At 43.4% G+C, this 24,635-nt stretch overlaps 1 protein-coding gene across 1 annotated transcript; it reads right to left on the bottom strand.

Annotated features, from left to right (window-relative positions):
- Window positions 1–1,621: 1,621 nt before the first annotated feature.
- LOC147456974 (pyruvate kinase isozyme A, chloroplastic-like) lies at window positions 1,622–22,466 on the bottom strand. Its single transcript, XM_086512039.1, has 9 exons — window positions 22,254–22,466; window positions 21,339–21,983; window positions 21,054–21,144; window positions 20,770–20,963; window positions 13,137–13,258; window positions 12,803–13,046; window positions 12,211–12,445; window positions 1,957–2,264; window positions 1,622–1,877 (listed from the first exon to the last, which is right to left on the bottom strand). The coding sequence occupies exons 1-9, from the start codon at window positions 22,449–22,451 to the stop codon at window positions 1,821–1,823; spliced, it is 2,094 nt and encodes a 697-aa protein (XP_086368165.1). The 5' UTR covers window positions 22,452–22,466; the 3' UTR covers window positions 1,622–1,820.
- Between the last annotated feature and the right edge of the window lie 2,169 nt (window positions 22,467–24,635).

Genomic DNA, 24,635 nt, shown 5'->3' with positions numbered 1-24,635 from the left:
CTACCAATGCACAAATGTTAATACATACAATAAGTGGGGGCTAACATTGGGCTTGTTATCTTGTGGAAGCTTATCAAGCAGCTTCCAGCACATTTCACATATTTAATGCAGTTTAAATTTTTCTGTTAAGCAAGCGCTAGAGTCAAAAGTGCTTTATAGGGAAAACATTTTTGACATAGAAACTATACGAGAGTAGTGTAAGGGTGACAAACACCAAGGACATATGCACACTACGTGCACATGCGGTGGTATGTTATGTCCAATGGATACTCATGTCGCGCTCTCACATTCACTCTTAAAAGTACCAAGTATAGTCAAGAGAGATCTTCCGACTACCAAACTTCTTGCTCTATGTGTGTGTTTCTATTCAATCTTTCTATAAACCTACCATATCCAAAACTAGTTCAAGGCAGAATATGTAAAAAAAACTCGTGCATTTCCATGAAACGTTAATACGAAATATATTGGAATAAAAAATGCTATTCTATTTTAATCATATCTTTAAAATGCAGTTTATGTAAATTATCCAATGGGAGGCTATGGTAGGACTTCCTAAGTCAACCTGTTAAGAAACTTTTTTCGCAAAGCAAAGTTCCATATGTACAAGAAACAAAATAAAATCTCTTATCAAAGGAGCAGTAACTATTTCCAATTTCTACTCTAATTACGAACATGTGTAGGCAACTAATTTCTACTCATTCTAGAGCATATATCCCAGCCTTGATGGAGAGCACTCTATTCTTTGGAGACCTATATCAAGCCTAAATATAAATCTAATAAACAATTCATGTGAGTAATACCTGTTTTTAATGTCAGAGAAACCAAGTGGTTGGGAATAGGTCTTAATATCTTAGACCAGTTGAACGGTGTCATACTTTATCAACAAATGATTCTGTAAGGTGAATATAAAACATCAAATGAACTTGAATACAAACAAAGAACCCTGTCATTTAGGTCAAAGATTTTCGACTTGAGCTCGAACTTTGTTGATGGAGACGCAGAGATTTCATTAAGCTCCGCAAGTTATGTCATCAGGTTCTACGAAAACAAGTTTTGGCTTTCTTTGCAGATGGCTTTCTTTGCAGATTTAGAAGATGATTGAGAGCATGGAAATATAATACAAAGATGTAACTTACCGATGATAAGCAGGTTTTTGATGAAGACTTAACTTCTGAACCAAAACATTTTGAAAACTAGACGCCAGGCTAAAATTATACCAACAGAACTTGTAGCTATCCAAAACATATGCAACATGTCACGTTTGAAAGGAGTGGCATGCATACATTCTTGTAGTGATCCATGCATGGCACAGGTGTGTACATAAACGGTGCTTGTAGAAAGACTCGTAAAATTGAGTGCATTCTTATTCAAATTGAAAACATTTTTCTAACACTGAGGAAAGAAGCTACTTTTCTCGAGTTAACCCAAGAAAAAAGAGAGACAGACAGACAGACAGAGAGAGAACTTTTTTAGCGTCGTAGAAACGATTCCAAGAGAACTTATAGATCTATCTATCGAGTTTTAAACTCAAGACCTCTTACCAAAGCGCTAACCAACCCACTTTTCACCTCAAAAAGTCCAAATCTTTCCTCGTGTATGTGCACTTCATAACATTTACAGACGCAGTTCAATATGTGCACATCAATAAAGAAAGAAGCTTAATCGGACAGTTGACACAGCTGCGTATTGTCGGAAGAAAATTGCAAGGTCCTCACAATAACAAAACTGGTTCAAACCGAGCAAATAGCTCATTCCAAGGACTGCTATCATGAAGCTGTGGCTGAATGATGGCCACTTTGCATATTTTGAGAAGAATGAAATCATATAGTATAGTCCATAACGGCATTCAAAGAGACTCTCACTTGTAGCAACACAGCCTAATACAGCAAAAGAACTTATGAAGCTGAATCTCTCTCTCATGAAGAGAACTGTTAAATCTCATGGGATCCTCCGCACCTGTATCGATTGGAGCATGTTCGATTGGCTGGATGGAGCTATATCAGAAACAGCGATAATAAGATCGCCTGCTTTCACCATGCCTCGAGCCTTCAGTAAAGAGAAGGTGCGTCTCAGGTTCACTTCCATGTCTTCTGAAAAATCAAGGCGGAAGGGGATCAGGCCCCAGCGAAGGTTCAGGTTGATACGGACATCCTTGGAGTCTGTAAATGCAAAAATTGGACAATCTGGCCTGTTCCTTGATAATAGCGACGCCATGCGACCACCTTTGGTATACACAAAGATAGCATCGGCTTCAAGCTTGTTTGCTGCACAAATTCAGGAGTTCCTCTCTCTCTCTCTCTCTCTCTCTCTCTCTCTCTCTCTCTCTCTCTCTCTCTCTCTCTAGCGAATCACAAGACTTCTTCTGTAGAGCGGATATTGTGCAGCCGGAGGTGCAGCAACCACAGCAAAATCATACTCTGCTCACACCAGAGGCACACTGATCGACCCAGCGACTGAGCTTGGGAGATCCAGGCGCCCATGGCTGAGGAGGACTACACAGAGCATCGGCGGAGACTAATCAGTGGATTCGGGTCACCCTGGCCCGATATGCACGATGCCCGGTCAAACTACTGACCATGGAGGAGATTGATGAGATCCGCCAACAAGAGTTCGGCACAAATATATTTATTTATTTATGAATCCACAATAAGCCCAAATTTACCCTTAAACAGAAAGTGCAAGGTATAGACCCATGGTAGTCACCCACAAGACAATATAACCATCAGCTCCATCATGTATAGTATTAACTAGATACCACGACATCCCCACTAACGTCGTCATTGCCCAGTAGTGGGTGTAAAACTAGGTACTAAGAGATGCTCCCAAACACCACACACACCACACGCACACATACACGAGCATACATAAACACAAAATCCAGCGTACTGAGTTTCGGATAAGCCCAAATTCACCCTTGAAGGAAAGTGCAAGGTATAGACCCATGGTAGTCGCCCACAAGACAATATTACCATCAGCTCCATCATGCATAGTATTCAGTAAATACCACGACATCCCCACTAATGTCGTCAGTGCTCAACAGTGAGTGTAGAACTAGGTACTAACATATGCTCCCAAACAAAACACAACACGCACACATGCACACGAGCATACATCAACACAAAAATCTAGCTGCAGAGTTTCTGTCATGACTCCGGAGATCAAGGGCAGACTTGGCCATAATGAAGCCTAGCACTAAAAGAAGCATTTAATTGGAAAAATTATAACAAAAATGAGGTAGTTGATAGGGCATACACACCACAAAAGATAGAAAGAATTAGCACAATATCAACTCGTCCCGACTCACATGAAGACTTCACAATGTGAAATCTACTTGTCTGCTATACGACTCAAAGAATATACCTAGATGAATCCAAGATAGGCCCAGATTCACCCTTAAGGAAAGTGCAAGGTGTAGACCCATGGTAGTCACTCACAAGACAATATAACCATCAGCTCCATCATGCATAGTGTTGACTAAATACCATGACATCTCCACTAGCGTCGTCAATGCCCAAAAGTGAGTGTAGAAATAGGTACTAACATATGCCCCCAAACACAACACACACCACATGCATACACACATGAGCATATGTCAACACAAAGTCCAACGTACTGAGTTTCTGTCATGACTCTGAAGACCAAGGGCAAACTCATCCATAACGAAGATGGCTTTCTATATAGAGCATCTTATCCAACTCACAAGGGATGGGTTTGTGATTTGACCCAGTGCCACGTGCACATTTAACCCTATGTGCATGTGGACAAGCTTTAACTCCTATTTCTAGGGTTTAGGTTAGCCTAGGAAGTGTTCTGGCACCCTTGTAAGCCTGTATGCAAGACATGCATGTCGAGGCACTTTAGAGTAGTTGCATACCCTCTAATTGCACATTCCATATAGCACCACTAGTACCAAGCCTACACAAAGACTAACATGTAACCAAATCACTTGCAAAGTCCAACACAATGAGGCATCCTACAATACCAAGGTGGAACCATACGTAAAATTCGGTACGTCAAGGTACACAATTCTCTATAGATTGCAGTTTAAGATGTGTAAAAATACATACCATTGGTTTTAAAAAACCTTTAAAAATAGAGAAAAAATAGAGACCTACAAACATATAAACTATCTGTTAATATGGAGCATGATTTATCCCTTCTAGTTTTCAATATTAAAAATGCACATTTGTAAGGCCCCCGTTGTGAGGAGAAGCCATCCTGCATGAGAAAAATCACTCGCCGAAAACCGAAATTTTCACCAGAATATTCTTTTTAGCTCGAATATTATGGCCGAACGACAGCCGGAAAATGATCAAAAAACGGCCGATCGGTTGGCCGGTTGGCGGTAGTCAATGACCGGTGGCCGATTTCAAGGCAGACTTGTCTTCTCAAGGGCGGCCACACATGGGCGCATTGGAGAGTCCAACTTGGACTTGTCTACACAAGGGCGGCTACACACGGCTGCCTCTCATGAGAGTGTCATGTGTACATCTAACCCTATGTGTACGTGGACAAGCTAAATCATGAATAGGGTTCAGTTCAGTTCAGTTAGCTTAGCTTAGGAAGCGTTATGGCACTTTTGTGAGTCTGTTCGCAGACCGTGCATGTCCAGACACTTAGAGTAGATGCATATCCTCTGGTTACACACAGCATGATCATCAGATTACCATCAGAACCCATTAGGAGCATTTTTACAGTGCACATACCTATTTTCCCTATTTTAGCCATTTTTCACTTATTATTAATAAGTGACTTTGTTGGGAAACTGGGTAGGGCAAATTGGCTAAGATAATATACAAGGAAACCTAGCGCTAGCACTTTCTGGCAGAAGAGGCGACAGGGACAAGGCGTCCGACACTGCACCTTCTCAGCAAGACTCCCCGGCAGGTAACCTAGAGCCAACAGACCAAAGACCAGCCTAGCGTTTTTCATCAAGGACAGCCCAGCGTTTTGCAGACAGTAGATCAAGCTTGGCGTTAGCAGATTTCCACGGTAGAATCCATAGCATTTTTGCAGCAAGACACTAGATCAGCCCTAGCGTTTTTGGGACAGCAAAGCACCTAGCGTTTTGCATTTTCAGCAAATAGACACTGCAGAATAGCCCCCAAACCTTGCAAATCTCACCTCCCGCAGCAGATCCTCGTCGCACGGTCAGATCAGCCAACGTTTCCAGATTCAGCCCAGAAAACATAGATTTCAGCATCTACATTTTCAGCGCGTCGTCGCCGCCGACATAGAGTCCGAATTCAGCAGATACAAGATCTGCAGATTTCAGCCCATAGAGTTTTCACTTTTCAGCCCGTCTCGTCGTCGTCCTCATCGTCATCAACATCGTCGGCAAGTCCATTGCATTGTAGAGATTTGTGCAATCAATAGTAGACCGCTCTCGCCATAGAGTGGGGCCTTCGGAGGAGGGTTTGACAACATTCTGGTGTCGTATTCTTCTCTCTCTATCTCTCAGTCTCAGCACCTTCATTCACAGTGTCATCCACTTTGTTTGTGATCATTTGCACTCTCTCACTAAAGGAACGGAAGGCTCTCCCTTCCGTAAGTAAAAGGAACCCTTGAGCGCAGTTCGGAGCACTCATCTTGAGCAAAGTTCAACATTCACTTCTGCTGCACCTTACAGAGAGGGCAGCCCTTTTGACCTATAAAAGAAACCCTAGACACAAAACGTATCTTTGTGCGTTGTGAAGTTGATGCAACAAGGTGTGTGTGAGGTGGTGAGAGTGAAGCAAGGCGGGAGCTCCATTAAGGGTATAATCCCTTTAACCTACTTCTTGTTTGAAGTACTAAAGCCATTGAGTGGCTGCTTTCCCGTGGATGTAGCCCACAATGGGTGAACCACCTTCTTTACCACTGATGTAAGGTGCAACGAATGTGAATGATGAACTTTGCTCGAGATGAGTGCTCCGAACTGTGCTCAAGGTTCCTCTTACTTACGGAAGGGAGAGCCTTCCGTTCCTTTAGTAAGAGAGTGCAATGGATCACAAAACAAAGTGGCAAACACTGTGAATGAAGGTACTGAGACTGAGAGATAGAGAGAGAAGAATACGACACCAAAATGTTGTCAAACCCTCCTCCGAAGGCCCCACTCTCGATGGTGTAAGGTGCAACGGAAGCGAATGTTGAACTTTGCTCAAGATGAGTGCTCCGAACTGTGCTCAAGGGTTCCTTTTCCTTACGGAAGGGAGGAACGGAACCCTTCCGTTCCTTTAGTGAGAGAGTGCAATGTACACAAACAAAGTGGTGAACACTGTGAATGAAGGTGCTGAGACTAAGAGATAGAGAGAGAAGAATACGACACCAGAATGTTGTCAAACCCTCCTACGAAGGCCCCGCTCTCGATGGCGAGAGCGGTCTACTATTGATTGAACAAATTTCTATAATGCTTGGACTTGCCGACGATGACAAGACGGGCTGAAATCTGCAAATCTTTACCTACTGAATTTTGACTCTATGTCGGTGACGACGATGATGACGACGATGCGATGACGACGCGCTGAAAACGCAGATGAAGAAATCTGCGCTTTCCGGGCTGAAACTGCAAACTTCGTGCAATTTGACCGTGCGGCGAGGATCTGCTGCGGGAAGGTGAGATCTGCGAGGTTCGGGACTTCTTCTGCTGTGTCTAAGTGCTGAAAACTGAAACGCTTGTGCTTGTGTTGGTTCCGTGCAGTAGATCTGCAGAACGCTGGACTGCCAGGCTTCTGCAAAAACGCTAGGGCTGAAAACTGATCTTGCGGGGAAATCTGCTAACGTTAGGAAATCTGTTGTGTTGTTGTGGGAATCTGCTAACGCTAGGGCTGATCTGCTGAGTCTTGTTGTCGCCGAGCTGACCTGCTGTGCAAAAACGCTAGGGCTGGTTTGTGGATGCAAAAACACTGGTGTCTCTTGCTGATGCAGAAAACGCTAGGCCTGCTGGGGGTCTTGCTGAGAAGGTGCCTGTTGAACCGAGTTCCTGCTACCTCTTCCGCCCATAAGTGCTAGTGCTAGGTTTCTATATATACAAGCTTATCAAATTTGCCATACCTAGTTCCCAACAAAAGTCACTTAAAAATAATAAGTGAAAAAATGTCAAAAATAGGGAAAATAGGTCTATACACTGTAAAAATGCTCCTGATGGGTTCTGATGGAATCTGATGATCATGCTGTGTAGAACCAGAGGATATGCATCCATCTAATCTAAGTGTCTGGGCATGCACGGTCTGTGAACAGACTCACAAAAGTGTCAGATCACTTCCTATTCTAGACTGACTGAACTGAATTGAACCCTTGTCATGAAGTAGCTTGTCCACGTACACATAGGGTTAGATGTGTCACATGACATATGGCGAGAGTGGTCTACTATTGATTGCACAAATCTCTACAATGCAATGGACTTGCCGACGATGTCGACGACGATGAGGACGACGACAAGATGGGCTAAAATCTGAAAACGCTAAAGGCTGAAATCTGCAAATCTTTATCTGCTGAATTCTGACTCTATGTCGGTGACGACGGCGATGACGACGATGTGACGACGACGCACTGAAAACGCAGATGCTTTCCGGGCTGAATCTGCAAACTTCGGTGGATCTAACTGTGCGGCGAGGATTTGCTGCGGGAAGGTGAGATCTGCGAGGTTTGGGGGTTCTGTGGCGGAGTCAAAATGCTGAAAACTGAAAACGCTGACTCAATGGGCGGATCTGACGTTGTGGTTCTGCAAAACGCCGAGGCAGGTCTGCAATGCAAAAACGCTGGGCTGTTTTGATGCTTGATGCAAAAACGCTATGTTGAATGCTGGAATCTGCTACCGCCGGGGCTGATCTGCAATGCAAAAATGCCAGGGCTGTGTTGATGAAAAATGCTAGGCTTGTTGTTGGCTGAAAACGCTAGGTTTGCTGCCGGGGAAGGTCTTGCTAAGAAGGTGTCTGTTGAACACTGTGTTCCTGCTGCCTCTTCTGCCAGAAAGTGCTAGCGCTAGGGTTTCTTATATATTTTCTTAGGCCATTTGCCATACCCAGTTCCCAACAACAGTCACTTAAAAATAATAAGTGAAAAATGGCTAAAATAGGGAAAATAGGTTTTTTGCATTGTAAAATGCTCCTGATGGAATCTGATGGTAATGCTGATGATCATGCTGTGCGCAACCAGAGGATATGCATCTATTCTAAGTGTCTGGGCATGCACGGTCTGCCAACAGACTCACAAAGGTGCCAGAACACTTCATAGGCTAGACTAACTGAACTGGACTGAACCCTTGTCATGAAGTAGCTTGTCCACGTACACATAGGGTTAGATCTGCACGTGACAACTGAGATGGTAAAGAGAGCCATTGACAGGATGAGGACCAGCAAGGCATATGATCATGATGGTCTAGTAGCAGAGCACTTTACACATGCTAGAGATATGATGGTAGAGGTTCTAGCAGTGTTGTTCAATCGTGCCATGTGTGAGGGGTTACCTGAGACTTGGAGGTTGTCTACTATTGTGCCTATCTTCAAAGTAGGTGATCCTATAGAGCCTGGGAATTACCGCACTAATATGGTTGGGCACACATTGGCACGGTTGTATGCATCCATTCTTGAGCAACAGTAGAGTAATTTCTGAGAGGGTGAGGGTGTACGAGCAAAGGGCAAGGCCGGTTTCAGGAGGGGTTTCTCCACTCTTTATCATATTCTGACGAGTAATTTCTGAGAGGGTGAGGGTGTACGAGCAAAGGGCAAGGCCGGTTTCAGGAGGGGTTTCTCCACTCTTTATCATATTCTGACACGCAGAGCCATCATTGAGGAGGGCAGGTCACATGGGAGACAGATTTATTGTAGCTTTGTGGATTTCCGCAAAGCATTTGACATGGTACGGAGAGCTCGATTGATGCGCAGACTGCAGGAGATGGGGGTGCCCATGTGTTGATTTGGGGGATTATGGCTCTATACAGATCAGTGATGGGACATGTATGCACTCTCGAGCGGATATCTGATTTAGTTCACTCCACCATTGGGGTGAAACAAGGTTGCCCATTGTCTCCTACTCTATTTGGTATGTATGTTGATGAGGTGTCTGATTACATTGAGAGAGAGGGTGATAGAGGTGCCCACCTGGCATGGGATGTGGCTGATGATATTGTGTTGATCTTTGACTCACCAAAGGGTATGCAGCGACAGTTGGATGCATTACACAGTTTTGCAGAGGATAGTGGATTGTTTACCAAGGTTATGGTGTTTAACACCACACCACAGTGGATCAAGAGATCAGCACCGACTTTCACATATGGTCAAGAGATTGTAGAGTATACATATGCATACACTTACCTTGGGGTTGTCTTCATTGGGCCGAGGTTTTCTTTGGGGAGAGCAGGAGAGAATAGACTGACCAGAGCTTTTGCGGCCTTGGGAGGCTTGGAGAGGATGTGTTCGCAGCTTCAATTCTAGGAACCTCGGACAAAGTTATGGCTCTTTGATACTTTAGTAGCTTCAGCTATGTTGTATGGGGTGCAGATATGGGGACCTTCTGTAGGCCAGGATGGTTGGAGAGATATGGAGAGGCCCTTGGTATCTATGATCTCTCGACTGATCAGAGCCAAGGCCTCCGTACCCCACGCTATCATTCGAGCAGAGCTAGTTGCCCCTCCTATGGAGATTGAGGCGCTTACCAGATCACTCAGATGACAACATGGTTTCAGACGCATGGCTTCACCATGGACAAGCTGCCCCCTTTCCAGTACTCTCTTCAGGCACCCTTTCACGGGTGGAGATTACTAGACTTATTCGTCAGGACCTGATCCAACTGGACCTGATCCAACTGGATACCATGAGGACATGGATAGAGCCACCACAGGAGTTGGGCACGAAGATGGATTTCTATAGAGAGCATCTTCTCCACCTCACAAGAGACACGTTTGTGATTCGACCCAGCTACATGGACGCACATATGTCTCATGGTTTGCGATGTGCCATTGGTCAGATACGCACATCTTCACATCCGCTGGAGATTGAGACTGGTAGATTCAGAGGGATACCAGCAGACAGCTATGCCAGTTAAAGTCAGAGACAGAGCTACATTACATATGTCATTGCACAGTGTACTATGAGATACGGGGCCGTTTCCATTGCTTATTCAGAGAGGGTTTCGGTCCTTTCTCTAGGGTCATGAGTTATGAAGATCAGAGATGTCTTGGGCTATATCTACTTGAGTTACACAGATATAGAGACACTTTCCTGGGGAGAGATAGAGAGAGACAATCCCAGAGACAGATTACAGATTTCTTTTCACTAGATATGGGACAAACGCCATCACTGCAGAGCTCAGCCCACACTCATTCGACCACTACCAGCACTCCCATCGACCGAGCACTGGAGCTACGGAGATCCAGACGGCCACGATTGAGGAGAGGGACTACACAGCATCGACAAAGACTACAACAGAGGATTCGAGCCATACTCTCGACATCCAGAGTGCAGATGAGGATGGATTCTAGTATTAGTATCTTTGTTCTAGTTCTTTTGTACCCAGACATGGTATTAGATTCACCATTTTGTAACAAGTTGGTCTCATAGGTCATTTTGGCATTTTGAAGACGTTAATATAACATTTCATTTCATTTCATTTCTCTACTCCATAATCTCTCGTGTGTGAAAAATTCTCTCTCTCCATTAAGTAAGCTACTCTACTATCTACTTAGCTACATCCTATTTCCTAACACTATCACTCTATATAGCTAAATGAAGAGTCCTACACCCATTAAACATCAATCAAGTGACCTACCTAGTACCTACTATGTGAGTTATTGCTCATAATACTTACTTCAAACACCATATCAAATTTCACTCATAGACTTGTTCTACGATCTCAAATTTCGATACCACAACTTCAAAGTTCGAGGCAACAATTAGCCAGCACGGTTGAAACTTAGAAGCAATGAAAGAGTCAAGACTGAAGATCCCCAATATCATTAGCATCCTCCGAAAAAACATCCTCATCCTCCTATATGATACAAGTCTCCTTCCTCCTACCATGTGGCTGTGAACTAGGATAAAGACTTCCTGTCGTCTGATCCTATTTGCCCATGTCCCCAAGGTCTTCAAAAAGGGCACCATGAAGAGCATCCTGTGTGGACTGTGTACCACTACCTTTGTCTGCTCTTGCCATCGATTTTTCTACAAGTCTGCTGATCTTTCACCTTGGGAGTTGTACCTAATCTTGTGGAGTTTCTGACAACGGGAGTGATAGTGTTTGTCTGCTGAGTCCCACAATACTTGCATTGCAAGCATCGAGTGGATTGGCCTGGAGTCTTCACAATCTCAAGGACATTGGTGTGGATGTTCCACAACAGGTTGGCCTTGCGAGGCATGGTCAATTTTGGCTATATAGCCTCTCTCTTCATTTTCTATATGCTTTGCTAATAAGTTGCAGGGCCACACAATAGTGCAATGTTCAAAAATACCCTCACCCAGGCATTGTGTCCACACACGGACAGCAGACGCCCCCAAAAAAATTTCAAAAAACAAAAAAAAAATCCATACAAATCCGTCTTGTACAAGCGCACCATACAAATAGGATCTGTTTGCACGTGAGCATCTACCTTGTGCAATACTGAATCAGAAATGTGTGATCCTCGTAGGAGCCTAAAGATCCTTGAAACCTTAACTGCACAGGAACTGATGTATTGGTCAGACAGCACGGTCGTACACCAGATTGCCACCGTCATCCCGAGAGAGGCACCCCAATGGCCAACACAAAATCAGTCTAACCTCTCCAATAACCCAAAAGAACGGTAAGAGTTGAGGAAGTTACATGCCAGTTATCTACACCAGAAACCGCAAAGACAAATCTGTTCCCCGCATCTCTCTCAGAGCATGCAATGGAAGGTAAGGTAAGAGACACAACCGCCCGCCAATCCTCTACAGTCACTATATTATTGAAATCACCCCCAACATGTCACATATTCACAATAGGTTGTGACAAATCAAAAAGGGCTATCCTTTTGGACAAAATTTGTCTTAAGTTAATGGAATATCAGTAGCCTGGATTGAACCCAAGCTTGATGCTCTAAAAACTTTTGTCTTTCAAAGTTATCATCAAAACTTTGCGCATTACCAAAGAAGAGTAATACATGATATCTTCCACCTATGGGATTCAGATCTCGACATTTTTTTCTATAAGAGAGAAACACTCAAAAACATAAAAAAAGCATTACGAAGCAGAACTTATTTTGGCGAAGCTACTAACCCATTAAAGCCCCAGCATTGCAGATCTGTTCTGAAATCTGGTCAGGCAGAGATGTTGCTAATTGTTGCAAGCTTGAAGACTCATGGATCCTTTCTTCTCTGCACCACTCCTCAATCCGTAGACTTACAGTCCTCAAAACGCTCAACGCTTTTTCAGGAAACTGTCCCATGGCAGACTCTCCAGAAAGCATTAATGCATCCACCCTTTGCCTCACCATCTCAGAAACATCAGCAACCTGCAATAAATGAAGAAATGCCAAGGTTTTTAATCAAGGTCCAAAAGGTTACATAATTTATTCATTCATCCATATGAACAAGAGATTGCAGTATGTTAACATAAACAGAGACAAGAAACAAAGAATATGGCAAATGTAAATTGCATCGACAAATCACAGAAGAAATTGATATATATCAATAAATACAGACAAAAACACAAAGGATTTTCATCTAAACATCAATGTCTTTGAAGGCAGGGAATTTCACAGAATTGCTCTTGAACTTGTTAAAAACTTCATGTATGAGACTTGAAAAGCAGCTGTTAGGAGTGAAGAAGACAATCGCATCAAAATTCGCTTTACTGCATGGATGCACACCTCAGCCCGTGTTGGAGTAGGGTACTCAATCATCGATTCCAGTAACTGAGATGCAACAATAACCGGTTTATTCAGCTGCCTGCATAACTGTACAACTTCCTGCTGCACAGAAGGGACTTGCTCAAGAGGGATCTGGGCACCAAGATCCCCTCTTGCAACCATAGCACCATCTGACACAAGTATGATATCCTTCAGATTCTTCAAGGATTCACAGCTCTCAATTTTTGCAAGTACACCGATTGCTCTGCAAAAGAAAGTGCATATTAGCACGTGCACATAGCAAAGCAAACTAAACAGTTGTCTAATGCAATAAATTATGCTGTAGCAATGACACCTTTGAGGGGATCTTGCTGCTATGTAGCTTTTGAGATGTTTGATCACATCTGCAGTTTTCACGAATGAAATGGCGATGAAATCCACACTCTCGGCTATTCCAAAATCAATGTCAATCCAATCCTGAAACATGAAAGACAACCAACAAAAGCAAATAAATAAGAAACTTTTTAACAATGCTCTCGACAAATCTACATCTGCAAAATCCATGATATAATCATGCATAGTTGAGTACAAGCTGTAACAATAACACCCTTGCTGAAGTAAACCGGCTACTTCAGCTGCAGAAATCACAGTAGATGCATGTCTGCCTTGATGGCTGCTTCAAGAATCACAAGGGGGCAATTATGCTCATTTGACATGAAAAAAACCTGTCTCATTTTCACTGTGATATCCAATTTTAAATTGGTGCTGAGCTAAAGTGGACCCTCTAGGTGCTTGTCCAATGTCTTAAAATCCTCGTATCTTCCTCAGTATATAGAGCTTCAACAACACAGTGATGCCTTTCCTACCCTTGACAAGTATGATATAATATACATATCAAAGCTCTTGAGCTTCCTCTACTTATTCTTGCAATCTGTGTGTTCCTTGCAACCCTAAACCTAACAGTGATAACAGTGATACTTGCCAAGCAGGTATGACTAGGCAAGTAATTTCATCCTTCTTACAGAAGCAAATTTTTGCAATTCAGGTGCTGTTGACTATTCTTGTCCGTGCTACCACACACGAGTGTTCTCGTGTCATTTTTACTCTAGATAGGTTTATTTAAATTGTTGTCGAACACCGGCCATGGCTGATATCAGTGATTTATCCAAAATGTTGTCTTCTAAGGATAAGTTGAATGGCACCAACTACCCATTAAGGGTTGTATGATGTGCCATGTACTTGTTGCCAAGGGTTGGCAAAACATTAAGCAAGGTTGTGAATTCATCCAGGGTCTGTAAGAAATATGCAGACTGGTTGCAAGTGAGGGTTTACTTAAATTGTTGTCGAACACCGTCCATGGCTGATATCAGTGATTTATCCAAAATGTTGTATTATAAGGATAAGTTGAATGGCACCAACTACCCATTAAGGGTTGTATGATGTGCCATGTACTTGTTGCCAAGGGTTGGCAAAACATTAAGCAAGGTTGTGAATTCATCCAGGGTCTGTAAGAAATATGCAGACTGGGTGCAAGTGAGGTACAAGTGAGGTAATGCAGATAATTCCACAGGTTCACTTCTGTCACTGTAGGTGTTGCACAATTTGTGCCTCTTACTCTTGAGCAGATTTAGCGGCATAATGAAGATGCACAGGCTCAAAACAGGATGGCAGAGATGTAAAGGCCATTAGTCACAAGGGTTTTGGAAAACAAACTCTTCCCTAGAACAGAAACGATAAGCTGGAGAAAAAGGGAACGGAACTCGAAATACCACATTATTGCATAAATGTGCTTACAATTATGCTTTATATGTCTCCAAATGGCTGGAAAAGAGGCATAATAAAAAAAGAGCCTCAAAGGATCTTCATAGTGGTCATAAAATTGCATGTGTTTGTCTTACAAGACCCCAACAAGTATTGCTTACACCATCTTTTAAGTCATTCTGGAACGGGAATGGGAAAAGCACTCTCAATGGAAAGCGTTCCCGAGTTCCAAGAGCTTGGGACAACGTTCCCATATGACTGGTACACGCTCATGCTTTGATTGCGTAGTGTGATAAACGCACTATGGTCCAACATTGGCTCATGTCAAACTGCTCAAGAGGCATGGCTGTACATGCCACTTTGTATACATGTTGTAATGAAGCTCGTGCTCCTATTTACGTAAGGAGCTTGAGGATGAGCATATGAATCAAGGTGATTCCATGGATAGTTATGTGATCAAGATCAAAGATCTCAAGGAGCAAATGAGATTATTCCAGTTAGTTCACTTGTGCAAACTATCTTAAATGGTATTCCCGATATATATTAGAGTTTCCTTTCAATTGTAACGCTTCCAATGAAGGGCATTCCAAATGTCCTTAAGTTTAATCAGTTGGCTCCTATCTTGTTGTCACAAGACGGGCACCACGTGCCAATAGAAAAGAACAGACTGAACAGACTTTTAGCACTTAAATAACAACTGAACTGAAATAGAGAGAGAGCACACGCGACACGGAGTGGCGTTGGTTCTGGCTATTTCTGTGATACATCATAGGAGCTTCGAGGATATGGTCGACTAGTATGCCACAGATCCAGATTTTGCAGACGTTTTCACACGGCTAAGGCATGGGGGAGACAATAGAGGGATATTATATTCGGGATGGCTACTTGATGAGGAAAACCATGTTGTGTGTTACACAGCCGTTGAGGGAAAAGGTTATGATTGAATGCCACTGTCCACTTATTACGGGTCACCGCGGCATGGCTACCACCATGAAAGGGGTAGAGAGATACTTCTTTTGGCCGAGACTCAAGAAGGATGTGGAAAAGTTTATGCGCAGTTGCTTGGTATGCCAGAAGGTCAAGTTTGACAGGCATAAAGCACAGGGATTGTTACAGCCTTTGTCCATACCCACCCGCCCCTGGGAAAGTATTGCAATGGATTTCATTTTTGATCTCCCGAGAACTCAGAGTAGTCACGATGGTATCTGGACTGTTATTGACAGATTTAGCAAGCAGACTCATTTCGTTTTAGTGAAGAAAACAATCGAGCCAGATCACTTAGCGAGACTGTTTGTGGCCTAGATCTTCAGATTACATGGCATGCCTGAGACGATTGTCTCCGGCAGGGACCCCAGATTTACGAGTTTGTTTTGGAAGGCAATTTGGGAGAACATTGGCACGCGGTTGCAATTCGTCATCGTTACACCCGCAGACTAACGGGCAATCTTAGATTGCCAATTCAATGGTTCTAGATTTATTGAAGTCTTATATCTCAAATCAAAAGACTCAATGGGAAACATACCTACCTTTGGTGGAATTTGCCTACATAACATGATACACTCTTCGACAGGGAAGGCGCCGTTTGAGATTGTTGAAGGTGCTGCGAAGGCCACCCTTCCTAAGCACGAAAGATAAGATTTTTGAAGCAGATGAATATACGCGAGACTTAGATACGGCTTTTGCCAAGGTTCGGGAGGCTTTGCAGAAATCTCAAGAACGACAGAAAAAGGCAACAGATCGCCATCGTCGCAAACTCGAAATTGAAGGAGGATGATTGGGTGCTCTTACGTTTTGAGAAGGCACGCCTGAGAAAGAAAAAAGGAAAGGAGAGGCTTTTTCCAAAGCTTAGTATGCGATACTACGGACCTTTCCAGATCTCTAAAAAGATAAATGATGTCTCCTTCCGACTGAAACTGCCTGACACTTGGAGGATTCACGATGCATTTCATGTGAGTCTCTTGAAACCTTTTAAAGGTGATGTGCCTGATGATGGGGAGCCTGACGAGCAACCTGCAATGGAAGAAAACGAGGAGATCCTTGTTCCTGAACAGATTTTGGCACATAAGGATACGAAAAATAAAGGTAAAGTCCGAAGGTGGTTCTTGGTTAAGTTCAAGAACTATTCTGCATTGGATGCGAAGTGGATGGAGGAGGAGGACCTAGCAGATACTCCTCTAATTGTGAAACTTTACCTCGAGGCTTTTGGTTTAACATATTCTACTCCAAATGGAACCCAGAATTCAGCTTGGTCGGAGATCTGGTGCAGTGGGATGCACAAGAGGGGAGTCACTCTGCTCCTTTGTCAACAGAGCCTCAATTTTGATACTAGAGTCACTAATGTCTCTTTGAGCTTCAGGGATACTAAGAGCTGACAGTATTCTGCTGTATGACTTTATGAAATGGAATTTCGGAATATGATACTGATTTATTCTTGACTTCTTTTTTAAGTGCAGGAACTGATAGACGAAATGATTGCAGCATTTTGGTTTCATTGATCTCGAATAGACATGGTTGCAATAGGGGTAAGTCAATCGGACATCGATGAGGTCCCGACTGGATCTAGATGCGATTGCTAGCTACATTGCCGATAAATCATGGTCTAAGATCCGAATGAATGTTGAATGTCATGTGATGTCTTGTGATGTCTAGTGATGTCCTGTGATGTCGTGTGATGTGACTGTCGATTAGTACAGTGTCTGCTAAGACGGTTTATGGCCTCTGTTTGTTTTGCAGGCGTAATCGAGGGCAATTACAATGCTTTCAAGAGGGGGGTATGTCACAAAGTGATGACGTGGCTGCCCGATTGCTAGGGTTTGGATGATATGAATGCAGAAACCCTAATTCTGGAAACCCTAACCCTAAAACCTGCAAACCCTAAAACTGCCAAAAACCCTAACCCTAACCCTAAGGGCAGCAGGGAGATCCTGGAAAATGCACAGACATGATGACGTGGCACCGTACGGCAACATCCCCGATTTTTGCAGCGCACTGTACGGCAGATTTCCGGAAATTGCGGAGATATGCTTTTACGGCAATTTGCTTTTATGCTACGCAATTTCAGAGAAAGAGAGTGAAAATCTTTTGCTTTAATCTTTGAAGCTCAAGAGAGCTTGTGAGAGAAAGAGCCTTTGCTTTTATTTTTAGGCTTTTGACTTTAAGCTTTTGGGGCTCTGCTTTTGGCATCCTTTGTAAAATAAATAAGTGGATTGGGCTCCCACTCTGCAGAGCATCTGGACGCAGAGTCTGAGAGTGAGACCCAACCACTCTTGTACTTGAACTTTGATTAATACAAAAAGAAATACCAAAAGGGGCGCCAGTCTTTGGGGCCAATATCTCTAGGCACGGAACTCCGCCAGGCCAATGCAAATCTATTGTGAACTGTGAACTGTTTTGAAGTGGTTATTCGGTGCTGTCGCGACTGGTTCTCGACTTGGAGTGTCCAAGTCTGTTACAGTTGGTCTGCAAAGTGGTTGGAGAGAGACGGTCAACAAGTCAACTTCTTAACTCCCTCAGAGTTGCCTTGCTCAAGTCACCTATTCCCATGATTGAAATGTTCTCTCCATTGGGGAGAGGATGCTACTACTGGGTTCAATTTGAGACATTGAACGAGACTAGTCTAGCATTGGCACAAAGTACCCTTAGCTTCAACAGAGCTTATTGTTACTTCAAATTTGTACATATGGAGGCAGGGGATGGAACTAGCTAGCCTCGGCGAGGGTCTCACGATATGATGTATACACCCCCACTTTTGGATTGATTCTTCAGCCCTCGTAAAGAATCCTCCTCAATTTATCTCTATCCCTACTATACATGCAGAAGACATATAGTAGAAAAAAAAATTCATTAGTTTACTGGGACATTGTTGTGTATGTAGCAAAACTATAGCAGTCTAAACAAATAAATCATATGGTAGCTAGATGCACTAGGAGGATAGGGCGTCCACAGCACAAATAGACAGTGCCTTGAGAGAGACAGGAGATAGTATCATGATCTAGTAGGACAGAGCTTGAGAGAGCCAGAAGAGGAGAAGAAGGTACGGTTCCTAGGTTTTTGCTCTACCTTCATCATGGGTTGCAAGGGGCGCTTGGAATGTGCGCACCCAAAGATGAGGAAGATGTGGGCTGACTTGCAGCAGCTATGGTGATCCCAAGTATGGCTGAAACCGTAAAGAGGTTGGCAGCCAGAGAGATGGTGATGGTTGTAGAAACACTAGGGGCTGAGGATGGCACCAAAACACACGAGAGACCGTGAGTCTTGGGCGAGAAATTTGAGGGAAAATGGGGAGAGAGGACCTCTTTAAATTGAAGTTTAGAGCTGCAAGTCAGTTACCACCCAGTAAGTGTAATGTGCACATCGTGACATTCTGGAATAGTTCTTGCCGTATCTCACTAACAAGTGATGCATTTGACATGGGTACCGGGCCATCTTGTTTCCCTGACCATAAGCTACATACTGGTGTCACCTGATGCCCACCTAAGTGTAACAACACCCATCAAACACATGTACAAACCATTTATGCAAAGAAGGTTCTGGATTAGAAAACCTAATCTGATGGACTTGCCCAAGCATGCATGCCTTGCAAATAGGCTCATAAAATTGCCTTGAGAGAGACCGGAGATAGTATCAGGATCTAGTAGGACAGAGCTTGAGAGAGCCAGAAGAGCAGAATCAAAGAAGAGGAGAAGAAGATACAAAGGCAATAGAGGTGCCTTCAGTCTGACAAGTATACAGGCACAAGGATCCACCTTTTGAGACTTGCTCTTCATCAGCAAAGATACCACCTGCTTCTCCTGAGCCCGCTAGGGTTCCTAGGATTTTGCTCTACCTTCATCATGGGCTGCAAGGGGCGCTTGGAATGTGCCCAAAGATGAGTCAGATGTGGGCTGACTTGCAGCAGCTATGGTGATCGCAGGTATGGCTGAAACCGTAACGATGTTGGCAGCCAGAGAGGTGGTGATAGTTGTAGAAATGCTTGGGGCTGAGGATGGCACCAAAACACGCGAGAGACCCTGAGTCTTGGGCGAGAAGTTTGAGGAAAAATGGGGAGAGAGGAACTCTTTACATAGGCTGCAAGTCAGTTACCACCCAGTAAGTGTAATGTGCACATCATGAAATTCTGGAATAGTTCATACATTTGACATGGGTACCGGGCCATCTTGTTTCCCTGACCAAAGCTTCATACTAGTGTCACCTGATGCCTACCTAAGTGTAACAACTCCCATCAAACACATGTACAAACCATTTATGCAAAGAGGGTTCCAAATCGGAAAACATAATCTGATGGACTTGTCTAGGCATGCATGCCTTGCAACTAGGCTCACAAAATTGCCGGCACATAATCCCTAATACCTATACTTCGTAGACAAGCCTTGGGCTTCAAGCCATCACAGTGGCACGTCCACGTGGCACATAGAGCCATAGGCACATGACAAATGACTTAAGATATTCGTAGAGGCAGTTTGATTAGCACAGGTTATGAAGTACAACCCTGGCAAGCTCAAGAGTCAAGACCACCAATACCTAGCCCAAATTCATCCAAGAACAGGAAAGGTAAGCAAGTCTATCAAGTACACATCATAGAGGACAAGTTCTTTAATCATCACCACCCAGTTCTTGTATAATAATCCATGCTTCAGAATGGAACCGTTAGTGATTGTTGTATTGTCAATCCGTTACTATTTAAAATTATCAAATCATTCTCATTTGTGTTGTCAATAGATGGTTACATTTTATCGAAATACTGGCGGGGAAAAGTGCCATTTCCTCCCTTTTTAGGGTGGCGTGACTACGATTCGAAAAAGCTTGGCTCTGCCCAACTTATAGCCCAGCCCCTTTGACCATGGTTCTAGCTAACAAAAACAACACCTTATTTGATGTCTCGATCTGCCGTTGATTTTTGGGTTTGTTTCTTTTAAAACCTCAATAGCCAAGGCACGTGGATCAAAAGACAACACACATGATCATTATTGCCAGAAGTAAGAATGGAAATTTCTTGCTCAAAAAAAACAAAGATGGCAATTCTTTGCATCAAGCAAGAAAATAGGAAGGCCTACAATCATCTGCAAATAGCTTAATTTGCAGTATACATTAGCTTGTTTTCTCAAATTGAAATCGAGTGCTGTAGATGTGTCAAAAATAAGGGGTCTTTAAATATCTTAATAGAACTTGTTAATGCATCTCAAAGCCCCACCTCACAACAGAACATTTATTAGCAAGTAAAAGTTCACCTTTGATGAGATTGTGGGGAGCATGGAGTTGCCTTCACGCACGAGATGCCCACCTCTCCAAAAAGTCAAATTTGCACGAGGTAAAAGTAACCCTGGGTCAGTGCATCTACAATGAACATCAGGCCCAACCTTCTCAACCACCTCAAACCTCACCATTCCGCCATCTACCACCAACTCGTCTCCAGCCATTATATCTATTTAAACAAAAGGCGGTCTAAGCTTAAAAACAAGAAGAAATTTGGGATCATCTATAAAGCTTAGCACAGTTAAAGACTGTCATTCACCTTCAGCAAATCCTTCATAATTCACTTGGGCAGTTCGAGGCGGTAGCTGTCCCTCAAACTTTCTTACAGTAAAGACCCAAGCTTCTCCATCCTGGCAGCAATGCGGGAAGAAAAGACCACGGACATGGGCAAATAACATGCAAGGAAAAAAAGAGTGTGTGTGCGTGTGCGTGTGTGTGTGTGTGTGTGTGTGTGTGTGTGTTGAGACGGGGTTGTGCGTGCCTTAAGCATGTGTGCATAGAGATAATTGAACACTGACAGACTTTGTTTAACAAGTATAGGTACCTCTGTTCTCACTGCAGATTCTCCACCGAGGTCACCCATGTGGATTTCACTACCTTCGGTATCCATCATAACAGCAACGCTATACCCTTTCTCTGCATTGAGCCGACGTACGCGCTGAATGACCTGAGAATGCCACTCTTTTGTTCCATGGCAAAGGTTAAGCCTGGCCACATTCATACCACCCATAGCCATTGCCTCTAGCTGCTCCGCAGAGCAACAAGCTGGTCCGATAGTGCAAACAAGCTTGGTTCTCCTAGTGCTTCTAAAACCATTTTCCTTCAGCTCTGCCTCTGTCACTGTGTCCACTTCAAGTAGATTTGCAAAGGACGGCTTCTCCTCTGCAGCTACCTTCTGAGGAGACCCATTCAAGCTCACACTTTCTACACTTTCTGTCAGTAAAGTGGCTACCTCCTCCCTGTTAGCAACACACATAGCACGGAAAAACTTTCCCTGCGTAAGAGAGATTGGTCTCTTTCTCTGCATTGCCATGGGCACAATCGGGTTGTGTCTGATGATAGCAAACCTTCTCATGCTACTCAAACTGCCATAATTGCGTTGAGCGGCTGCGTTGCAATGCACACCCGCGCTGCATGCTGGGCATGCATGAGTACTTATGTAGGCAGCTTGCAAAGCTTGAGCCATGCCCTGCCAAAGCTATCGATTTCAATTCAGGGGAAGCTTCGGATATGCAAATTGGACCAAATTAGAGCCCTCGGGCACAAGTGTCAACACCAGAAAAACAGATTCAAGCACTCAAGACGTAGACGTAGGGCCAGAGAAGTGAAAACGCTGCACGAGAAAAATGTACAAGACTTGCGATCTCGGAAGCCCGCAGCTGGTACACTCTCTCTCTCTCTCTCTCTCTCTCTCTCTCTCTCTCTTTCCGCAGGAGAAAAAATTATAACGAATGCCAACCTCCTCAGCGTTAGCAGGGAAGGAATAACGCAGAGGGCGAGAAAACACGCGAAAAGGGCGAGGCCTCCAATGCCATAAACCCACAAAGAGTCTGCAGTGCAAGGTAATAAAACCAAAGAAGTACAGTAGTAGGCAATCTGCATGTGGGTAGCAATGCCAGCGTGGTAGATAGGCAACTTGAGCTTGCACACGCAGCATTTGCAAGCATCCTCTAGCTAATTTTGGTGTCACACATAGTTGATGGTCATATACTATGTCAAACAAATATGGTCACAATTCATTTTAGGCCATGAAAAAACATATTGGAAGGGGCATGTGGAGCCAAAGGCAAGCATTCATAGGAGCAGAAGGATGAAGGACTTATAGGCCCACCTACGAATGGGCAAGCCTTGCCCCCCAACCCCATCCCATCAAGCTTATTCTTTCCACTTGGCTTTCAGCACAAAATGCGGAACTAGGAGATGAGCTCAACCCACTAGCTTGGCATCCAATTGCCTCTCCATTTGGGCACATTTTCATTTGCTACTAAGTTGACAGCCCGTTTTGCTTCATACTTGGTTCTTGCCTTCTGTGAACTAATAGAATAGAGGCAAGGGAAACAAAGAGGGTTGTAGGCTCCTTCCTTTGAACCCAATCTAAGCCATGGTGACGAGAGGGACACGACTAGTAGTAGTGTAGTAGTGCAAGTGAAGTTGTAAGGCAATCGAGCAATGAGATCCTAGCAACATGGGAGGATGTAATCATGCTAAAGGTAGAGGATAGGGGCCCCCATTCTCAATGTGAACAATGGCCTAGCCACGCTTTGCAAGGGTAGCAATCACATGAGAGCAAGGTCAAAATTGTACTAGAGGGCTTCCTACTGTTCGTACAAGTAGCATTTATAACAACTCAAGCCTCAAGGGGAGAGATGAGAGTGTGACCTTGGATTGATGCTAGATTGGGTCAACAAAGTCAACTTTTTTTTTTGGCAAAACTCACAATTGTGACTAAATTATATTGACAACCACAAAAAATTACATATTCTTGCCATGCTCGTGCCGAACCCTGACAACTCTTAGAGGTCCCTGATACATTGGCTATAAGTGGAACCACCCCGCGAACAATGCATGGTCCTTATCTATGAGAGTCAGTTAAAGCGGTACCAATTAACTTGTTCCATTCATCAAAGTTCTCACGTTTACCAAAGGCGAGGATTGTCCCCCTGCTTTCTTGTATTATCTCTGTGAACCTGGTTGTGTCCATGGTTCGTGCACGGGCATGTTGCACGCCCTTCAACTAGTATCAAAGCAAAGTTGTCTTCTTCTTTGCTTTTCGACGTGTGTTTGGTGATACAGGTAACTAGAGTTCTCCATTTTGGTATCCTTGTCATGGGTTACGTTTCTTATGGAATATTTTGCTATGGCAATTGTTTGTCAATGAGTTGAAAATTTATGCCTATATTTATTTTCTTTTGCAATTATCTTATGCTTTTTATATATCATTAGGGTTGAATTTTCACTCCCCATACAAAGGAGACCTATGCGTTTTTTGCAAGTCTACCTATGTGTTTTATGATACTTTGAGCACCATTTTGGCTTGAGATTTTGCTCTTATTACAAAGGGGTTTTTGTCAAAATCTTTCACCATACCTTTTTGCATTCTCGCCATAGTGCTGGAGTCTTGAAAAAATGGCCTCTTTTGCTAAGAAGGACATTTACAATATTAAAAAGTTTGATGGCACAAATTTTTCTATTTAGAAAGAGCAATTGCACGATGTGTTAACCCTAAAAAGCCAATTAGAGCCAATCTTTGAGCATTCAGAGGAGATGGATATACAAAAGTGCAGTGGAAGATGCTAGATATAAAAGCTAGGTCCACTTTTCTCTTATACTTAGCCGAATCTGTGTCTTTGTCCATAGTGGGTGAAGCTACTACGAAATATTATAGGATAAGCTATGAAATACATATAAGATCAAAAGCACAAGTAGCAAAGTTTATTTGATAAAGAATATTTTTGAGTTTCACATGAAAGAAGGTGACACAATTTTCGAGCACTTGAATGGGTTCATTGTACCTCTAAGTCAATTAACATCACAGGGACTAGAGTTTGACAACAAAGTGCAATTCATCTTCTTATTGTGCTCTTTACCCTCATATTTTTCACAACAATTAGCAACTCTGCACTTGAGGGCAAGTTGGCATATGATGTTGTAGTTTCCAGTCTATTATGTGAAGAGTTACACAGGGAATCTATGGAGCCTGCAAAGCAATGTGATGCATATGTTGCCAATGGAAAATTTCAAAGAGGTCGCACTCATAGTTGTGCCAAAAGTAAGGATCGCAACAATTCTTGAATCAAATCTAGAGGTTCTTTGTACAATATTGATTGCTATCATTGCCACA

This window comes from Adiantum capillus-veneris, chromosome 5 (assembly GCF_014529385.1).
Source record: "Adiantum capillus-veneris isolate H3 chromosome 5, ASM1452938v2, whole genome shotgun sequence".
NCBI classification, from domain to species: Eukaryota; Viridiplantae; Streptophyta; class Polypodiopsida; order Polypodiales; family Pteridaceae; genus Adiantum; species Adiantum capillus-veneris.
Note: the sequence above shows the minus strand (reverse complement) of the source record. Positions and strands in the feature narration are given on the sequence as shown.

Excerpts from the sequence above, each read along its gene's own strand:
- LOC147456974 (XM_086512039.1), bottom strand. The coding sequence starts at position 22,451 with ATGCTGCGTGTGCAAGCTCAAGTTGCCTATCTACCACGCTGGCATTGC. Across the intron at positions 13,259-20,769 it reads TCCCCACAATCTCATCAAAG|GATTGGATTGACATTGATTT; the intron begins GTGAACTTTTAC and ends TTCATGTTTCAG. Across the intron at positions 12,446-12,802 it reads CTACTCCAACACGGGCTGAG|GTTGCTGATGTTTCTGAGAT; the intron begins GTGTGCATCCAT and ends CATTTATTGCAG.